This window comes from Olea europaea, unplaced genomic scaffold (genome assembly GCF_002742605.1).
Source record: "Olea europaea var. sylvestris unplaced genomic scaffold, O_europaea_v1 scaffold1914, whole genome shotgun sequence".
Classification (NCBI taxonomy): Eukaryota; Viridiplantae; Streptophyta; class Magnoliopsida; order Lamiales; family Oleaceae; genus Olea; species Olea europaea.
In genome coordinates, this window is record NW_019236957.1 from 41,309 (window position 1) to 50,750 (window position 9,442).

At 29.0% G+C, this 9,442-nt stretch overlaps 1 protein-coding gene across 3 annotated transcripts in view; it reads right to left on the reverse strand.

Moving 5' to 3' along the window:
- LOC111378994 (5'-3' exonuclease) overlaps window positions 1-144 on the reverse strand; it is a 6,142-nt gene extending 5,998 nt beyond the window's left edge. Inside the window, exon 1 of one of the 3 annotated variants that reach the window (XM_023002302.1) lies at window positions 20-141. In XM_023002302.1, coding sequence (XP_022858070.1) covers window positions 20-88 — 69 coding nt within the window. In that variant the 5' untranslated portion in view covers window positions 89-141. Of the gene's footprint in view, window positions 1-19 lie in introns of all 3 variants that reach the window. The other 2 variants (XM_023002301.1, XM_023002304.1) reach the window with 2 other exon arrangements.
- Window positions 145-9,442: the final 9,298 nt, after the last annotated feature.

Genomic DNA, 9,442 nt, shown 5'->3' on the forward strand with positions numbered 1-9,442 from the left:
GGGATTTCCAAGTCTTTACCTTTTGGGTTCTTGAATTTCGAGGTGGGAGAGAAAAAGGTGCGTATTGAATTTGGAGTTGGGAATCCATGGCTATGGCAGATTTGGCAAGCAAAAATTTTATTTACCTAATCCACAGCGAGAAACTGGAGGCGCTTTTTACACAATTTTGATATATCGCATTTAAAAGTAGATATGTATGTAAAGGCGATAGTTGCTAGTGGGATCCTCCGACATGAGGAGACCAAAGAATAGTTAGAAAATCTTACAAACTCCAATTAAGACATGGCCATTTTAAGGTAAGTTATTAATAAAGTTTTCTTTATTTGCCCCCACTAAACCGTGATGCATCCAGAAATGTAATGGATTGGAAAAGAATTAGATCAAAATGAAAAAAATGTAATAGTGTAGAGAAAATATTTGAACTCATGTTTGGGTGCATAAAACTATTCTGGAAAGAGATCGACGAGACAAGTAGAACTCACGGCTTAGGCGACACTCGACACATACCATCGATTTTGACCATCCGAGTTCGTTTAGGACTCAAAAATTGCTTTTAAAGTTTTAGTCTATTTTTGTCATTTAATTTCTTTTGAATTCTTTTCAATTTTTTGTTGTTCAAACTAGGTTTTCATGTAAACCCTTATAATAAAAGGATTAATTCATCATTTTTCATCATCTTTGCAAGGGCTATTTTACCTAGGACTATTTTTCAAGAGGCTATTTTACCTCATTGCAAGGTGAGAGCTCTTCTTTGCAAGGATTTCCTTCATGGTGTTTGATCCATCCATGGAACGTATTAATATATTCGAAAACACTGATACATAGTCAAGATGAAGCATTGCATGTTGAAGGCACTGATGCATAGGCGAGATAAGGCTTTGTGTAGTGGAGGTACTGATGTATAGGTAGGATGAGGCCTTGGATTACGGAGTCCAAGATTTCAGGGGCCTCTTAATTCATCGAGTACCCCTTTGTCAAGGATCCTCCTTTCTCTCAGGACCTTCTTTCTTTAGGAGTTATTATTCATAAATTCTTTTTTGGAGGCTTCCATTTTTAGGGATGATAGAGACGCTCGCGAGATGAGACCTTCACATTTAGAAAAGATTTGTGGTTTTAACAATGTTCTTATGCTTCATGGATGAAGTCTTGTAATTCTTCAAATATGACCCCTTCTTCAGGGGTTATTCCGTTCGTAGCTTCTTCTTTAGATGCCTTCCTTTTGCAAAGGTTCTTTTATTCATGATATCTTCAAATGGCACCCCTTTTCGGGGGCGGGGAGGAGGGGGGGGGTCTTCATTTTATGGGCATGCTTTAACTCATAGGTAAAACTAAAAATGACCTTCACATCCCTCAATAATTTCATAACTAGGTCTCTCAACTTTTTATCTTCTACATCTTGGACCTTATATTTTGACTTTATTTTGATCACACCTTTGATAAATTACATCTGAAGTCCTTCGACTTTTAACATTCCCACACTTTGATCCCCAGTTCACTTTTTTGTTCGCTTTTAGTCCTCTTCTTCTTTTTTTGCATTGTTCTCCTTCAATTTGGGAATTTTTACTTATCACACGTAGAAAGTGCTTATACATAGGTTAGGAGGAAGATTTGCATGGTGGGAGCACTTTTAAATAAGCCATTAAGAGGCCTCTATATTTGAAAAAATCATAGTTGTAGAGTTGGAGTATTGCTACAAGGTTGAAGCCTTTGAAAATAGATGAAAACATTTGTGTAGAGGCGAAGTCCCATGTTTCAAGGATGAGGCTGCTTAATTCTTCAAACTCGTCTATTTCTTCAAGACTTTGTCCTCATAGCCTCTTTTTCGGACGTCTCCAATTTTTCATGAATATTCGATTATTGACTACTTTTTAGGGTCTTCCTTTTTCAAGAGTTTTTTTCCCCCGCTTAAGGCCTTCTTTTTTGTAGGCCTTCCCCTCTACAAGGGTCATGCATATTCCATTACATTTGGAGGAGGAATTATTGCATAAGAGTGACTTTTATCTGGAGGACCTCTTCTTTAGAGATCTCTCTTGATTTGCTTGGTCATCTATCTTTATCACTAGCACTTATTGTGGGTGACTGTTTTTTTTTTTTTTTTATTCAAAGAGAGAGTCTTTTAGATAGATTTTGACCTCAAAATACTCATTTTTCAAGGAGTATGGACGCTAAAATATTAGGTTGAACTTCAAATCTTTTATCTTTTGGGGTTTCCACTTGCTTTTTATTCAAGAACAAAACCTTTTTCAAGAGGGATGTCTTTTCATTGCTTAAACTCGTGGTGAGAAGATGCATATTCTCTTCAAAGATGGGCTCTTTTAATAGGATCTTAAACTCAAAATACTCATTTTTCAAGTAATGTGAACACCAAAGGCATTGGGTTAAACGTCAAATCTTCTATCTTTGGGGCTTCCACATGCTCTTTATTCGAGAACAAAACTTTTTCAAGTGGGAAGTTTAGGCACTCTTTGTATGCTTTTTCCATGAAATGTTAGTGGTTATAGTGTTGTTTCCCACATACGGCATCTATCTATTGACTTTGAATTTTGTACCTCCAACTGGCCAATAGATTTCATCTCCTCTCATGTTCACTTAGCTCGTTCTTGCACACTTGGACAAACTATTAGAGCGTACGGTCGATCTCCGACCGTGGAGAAGACTATCGCAGGCACTTCGACGGTCAAGTCAGCCTATGTAAGAATATATATTTTGGTATGGGATGTGCTAAAGATGTAAGCCACTTTAAGTAAAAGGGGTTTTGGACCTGGGAATAATATAGAGAGTAAAGAGATCAAAGTTATATGTTGAGAGTATAAACATACATTACCTTTGAAATGACACCAAGTGTGAGCTTTTATAGTAGAAGATGGTGAGTAAGAACCGTTAGATGAAGATACACGTGGCTTCATTCTAGCGGCTTGGGCCTCTTGTCATAGGCATAATCAGTTAGACCTATGCTCAAGTGCATTTAATGTTATGACAATTTGCAGCTTTAGGCATGACATGTAAGATTAGACTTGACTTGTTGATTGAGTAAAGCCACATATGTAGTGAGTTGTCACGTCACCAATTTGTTACATGATCTTGTATGAATATCTTCTCCCAATAGCAAAAGATATTTAATACACTCTTGAGGCAACAGCATAAATGCACAATTGATACTGGGATCACTGACATGAACTGTCAGTCTAATTCAACTTACCTGTAAAAACTAATATCATTAAAAGAAGATACAATTAATGGACAAACGACAGAAAATATTTATAGCCTGATGCAGCTGGTGTCACTTTTAAATACATGGCCATTCTATTGAACTTTCTACTTGTCATTTTATTCACGTTTAGATTCCTTTTCTTATTATTCCTCAAGTTCGTTCACAAGCTACACAGTTATACCCAAAGGTCATACTAGTTGGTATAAGAACTCCATTTCTGTTAGTTTTGGGGGGGGGGGGGGGGGGGGGAGTAGGGGAAAATAAAAATTGTGCATTAATGTTATGATTATACTATTTGCAAGATTTTGACACGAATAAATAGTCTATTGATTTGAATAATTATATCCTATTTTTGGACCCCATTTTTACAAAAACTCATTCTTTCATAAAATAATATTACAACGTAAATCAAAAAAATTTCTTAGTTTTTAATCATTCATTCTCAAAAATATATATATTCCAAACTCATTTTCCTCCAATTTTACATTAAAATGGAACCCAAATAAAGGCCTAATATTCTAAACCAGTGAATAGCATTTAATATATATATATCTATGTCGAAGGATCTTATGAGCTCTAATACCAATTTGTTAGGAGAAGAACTTATTTGAATACTAGTTAGGAAAATCTTGAAGAGGTTTAATCGGCTAGCGAAGGAACTTGTATTATATAATCTCTATATTGACTGATAACAAAAGGCAACAGAGCATCTATATTTATAGTGCTCATGAACTCTTCTCCATACCTCTCAACAACCAAAATAATATATATTCCATCTACCTATTTGTATTCACTATAAATACTCATTAATATAAGCCAACTCTAAATAGTGAATTATCCTAGAGCATTGACTTATTCAAGAACATAGAGGAAATATCGCTCCCAAACAGGCCCTAAGTTTTAAATGGGTTTCATTAAAGGCTGCCAGAAAAAGTGATGAATAATTTGATAATAATTAGATAAAATATATTGTTAAAATGAAAGTTTGACATTAAACTTTAAAATTATAATAAAAATCAAACAGGCTAACAAATAATAGACGAAAAATATCAGACAGAGTGGTCCAGTTTGGGGGAATTTCGATAGCGCAAAATGAGTATAGAACATCTGGTGGGGCAGTTCAATCTTATTAAATTTTAATATCATTCTAAAAAAATACTAGTCATGCACCTAAAAATGAAATCAAGTTTGGTAAGATCATTTTAATTGATTAAATATTTGTCCTCACGAACATAATTTATGTCATTAATATATCTCGACATTTTGCAACGTTTTTTCTCCAATACACTACATAACAAATTCAGCCGCGGCTTTTCCTTATAAATACTATCTACAAACTCATGACAAGTTGATAAATATTTGATCTAGAATGAACAAAATTGATAATTGTTATACTATGTTTGCATTTGTATCTTAAGGTTTACCATTCTCTGTAAGGATCGTGGCTAAGAAGAAACTATATTTTTGTTTCATTATCAACTTGTTTGACTTGAAAATTTAATTGTACTCCCTTAACTCAAAATATCTTCTTCTACCACTAACTTTGTGTCTTGTTTGAAGTTGATTACTCAAATTCAACTTTGTTTAGTTTAGTCATACAACTTACCTTGTGTTTGGCTCATATTTTTAAACATTAAGTGACTTTATGCCCGTGTTTGAGCCTCATTTTTTCTAAAAAAATCATTTTAACAACATATTTTTCAATAAAATAATATTCCACGTAAATTCAAAACGTTTTTAAATTTTTAATCACACTTTCTCTATCAATTTACTATTCTAAAATGCATTCTTTCTCTAAAATAGAGCTCAAACAATGGCATATTCAAAAATTCCAAGAGACTCACAAGTATTACACACTAATTCACCACCAATTATATTTATTTATAATTTAAATCGATTATAAATAATTTTCAAACATTTCTATCTTTATTTCAGTATGATCGTTCAACCTGTAACCATGATAAGAAATATTAGTTTGAGATCAATTGTCTTCTTAACTCATAGTGTGTTGTGTGGTGTCTTTCTACTTGATAACATGAGCTCACTTGGAATGTTATCAGTATGTTATTAATGAGATAATCGAATGGGGACATCATTTTTTCTAGCATCGTTATCCACTGTCGCCCTATCATTTTCTCCATTTCCACACCATCAACTTCATTTCCCCCTAAGAAGAACCTTGAAGGAATTGACAAGAAATAAACAAAGATGAATAATTTCTCTTCAAAACCAATAGTATCGACTGTGACGAAAGCTCCCATCCACCAATGGGTAGAGTTGGATGTAATAGTGTTGGGTGGTTATGTGGAGCAGAGAAGATGAATATTCTTATCGACTAATAAATTTTAGGGTGAAAATCATTTGAGGTCCTTAACTCATATTTATAAAAAGCTTAGGACCTCCTTTGCACATTTTTGAAAGATTTGGAAATTTGAATGCAATTTACACTTTTCAATTAATAAAAGGTTAAAAAGAACGTTTTGCCCTTTTAAAATTTCAGTCCTTAAAGCTTTGCGACCTTCATCGTACGATTTAAAAGTTTGGGTTGTAATCTACATATTTTTAAAACATTTTGGACATCCACTGCAACAATATCTTATAACTATTGTTGTAAAATTTTAAAAATTTATAAAGTTTGTTATATTTTCGAAACTATAATTGATAAATAATTAACAAGTTAACATAAATGAATATTTTAAAATAATTTAATGAAACTAATTGAAATTTCATATTTATAAAATTAATAGCATTTTCTTTATTTATTTGTTATACCCTTGACATTTATACTAATATTGATATTTAAAAAATTAAAGTAATATCATCACAACATTAAATATGCAAAAAACAAAAAAAAAAGTATCAAAGGTTTATAATTTAGATTTCTTTTTAGTTCTTTTTGTAATAGAGAAAAAATAATTTTTAATTTTATAATTTAGATTTCTTTTTATTTCTTTTTGTAGTATACAAAAAAATAATTTTAAAAAATTAAAATAGTTTATTTGTCTAAATTAAAATTAAAAGTGGATGTTTTTATAATTTTTATGAAAAGGAAGGTATGGTCTCTGTTATTATTATCATAAACTTCACGAGAAGTTTACTTAGCTACTTTTCATTATTTTCAAAATATATTTTATTCTTTCTTTTCAACAATATATTTTTTAATAAAATAATATTATACACAAATTTAAAATTTTTCTTATTTTTTAATAACACATTCTCCACTAGTCTATTATTCAAAATACATTCTTGGCTAAAAATAGGGCTAAAACAGGAGCTTAATTTCCTCTAATAATAACTTTTCTTTATATATTTTTTTGTCTTTTTTTCAAAAAAAAAAATATATTTTTATATTTTTCTCACTTTTTAAAAAAAAAAATATTTAGAAAGATAAATAACTATTAAGGTGAGGTCTACCAACTGAATCAAACAAAGATGCACACAATCAATAATGACACTAGTGTGTCCCCACCGGCATGATGCAGTGGTAAAGTAAGAGGATTCCATACGAAGCATTGGAGGTTCGAATCCACACGACAGTTGGAAGGCAACATTTATGTTGGAAGACAGTTGTTCTGTGAAGGCAAAGTTATGGTGCGTTTTGTCGTCTCTCCAGGAGTCCTGTCCGCATGTTGTAAAAGGAGGTTTACAAGGAGGAGAGTCGCATCCCGAATGTCCAGCCCAAATATATATAAGCTGTGTCCACATCCGAATTTATCCAGGTGGTGAACAAGGGGAAGACTGCCACTCCTCAGAATTAGTCAGACGAAACTTGGACATCTGAGTTATTAAAATAATAATAATAATAATAATAACACTAGTGTAAGGTCATTGAGTTGATACCTCCGCCACTTTCGGCGCATTCGAGGTTTCCATTATAAAAATCTCTCTTTGCCCTCGAAAATCCTAATCCTACACCATCACAATCGACGGATAATTTTTAGTTTGGCCAAGTCAAAGGGGCAATTTTTCACTTTAACCAAAAAAAATTTGCCTATCACCAAAATAGCATTTTATTGAATAAAAGACAAAAATACCCTTAAGTAGTTTATATAATTACAAAAATAGAATTTTATTTCAAAAGACAAAAATACCCTTAACTTACAAATTAAAAAATCAAACACTTTTCACTTTATATTTAATTATTTATTTTAAACAATTACTCAAATTAAAAAAATTAATATTAAATTTACTTTCTTGTTTAAATATTTCATTAATTAATTATCTTAATCGATTATGTATATTATTTATTTAATATTTAATTTCTTTATTTAATTATTTATTTAATCACTTGCTTAAATAAAAAATTAATATTTAATTTCATTTCTCATTTAAATAAATTATTAATTTATTATCTTAATTGATTATGTATATTTAATAAATTATTTAATTATTTATTTTAAACACTGATTCAAATAAAAAATTAATATTTAATTTTGGTTTCTCTTTTAAATATTTCATTAATTAATTATCTTAATTGGACCTTATTTAATTATTTATTTTAAACACCTACTCAAATAAAAAAATTAATATTTAATTTGGTTTCTCGTTTAAATATTTCTCTATTAATTATCTTAATTGGTTATGTATATTATTTATTTAATATTTAATTACTTTATTCAAATTATCACTTATTTAAATAAAAATAATAATATTTATTTTAATGTCTTATTTAAATATTTCTTTAATTAATTGTCTTAATTAGTTATGTATGTTATTTATTTATTGTTTAATTACTTTGTTTAATTATTTATTTAATCACTTAATTAAATAAAAAATTAATATTTAATTTAATTTCTTATTTAGATATTTCATTAATTAATTATCTTAATTGGTTTTATGTATTTAAAATTTAATAACTTTATTTAATTATTTATTTAATCACTTATTTAAATAAAGAATTAGTATTTATTTTAATTTCTTATTTAAATATTTCATTAATTAATTATCTTAGTTAATTATGTATTTCTTTATTTAATATTTAATTACTTTGTTTACTTATTTATTTAATGGCTCAATTAAATAAAAAATTTATATTTAATTTAATTTCTTATTTAGATATTTCATTTATAAATTATCTTAATTAATTGTGTATATTAAGTATTTAATATTCCATTACCTTATTTAATTATTATTTTAATCACTTATTTGAATAAAAAATTAATTTTTAAATATTAATTAATTATTTAAATACTTCAGGAATTAATTATCTTAATTGGTTATGTATATTATTAGTCATCAATATTTAATTACTTTATTTTAATTGCTTGTTAAATAAAAACATTATACCATAATGTACAAGTGCCATAATATTATTGGAGAGTTGAAAAACAGTTTTTTCGATCCTTTACTCAAAAAATTTCACATATATTGGGGGTCCTCTTCGGCATAGTTATGTATATTATTTATTTAATATTTAATTACGTTGTTTAATTATTTATTTAATCACTTAATTAAATGAAAAATTAATATTTAATTTAATTTCTTATTTAGATATTTCATTTATAAATTATCTTAATTGGTTGTGTGTAGTATGTATCTAATATTTCATTACTTTATTTAAATAAATTTTACAATATATATACAATTATTTCATAAATAAAAAAATATTCACCGAGTTAATGACCATGCATACATCGTCGTATTTCTTGAATGCATTTTCCAACTGTGTCAGAATTACCGTCATAAGTAGGATCGATGTAACAGGTCTGCGTGCTACTCATCCAACAAATATAGGACTAATGCGAAGCAAGCAAAGTTATAGTTCGACGCAACTTTGTTAGCAATATGTCTCATGGCTGTGTTCAAATGGCAATCCATCTTGTAAAATTTAAAATATTTATATTTCTTTGTTATTTATGTCAATTAATTATTTTTATTGCTTAATTAACATTTAAGTTACTTGTTTATTGAATTTATTTCAATTAGTTATTTATTATCATTTAAATAATCATTTAATTATTTATCATTCAAATAATCATTTAATTATTATTTAAATGTTCACCGAGTTAATAACCATGCATCGAAATTTCGAAATAACGTATAACATAAATCACAAATGAATAATATGTACCTCAGGATCGTTGAGGAGAGCTGATAACTGTCAGCTTTGTCCCCATGGATAGTTGTTGAATGTGTTAATGTCATCAATAACTTCCAAATCTAGAACTAATGCGAAACTGATAAAATTATAGTTCGACATAATTTTATCGGGAATCTGTCTCATAGCGACGT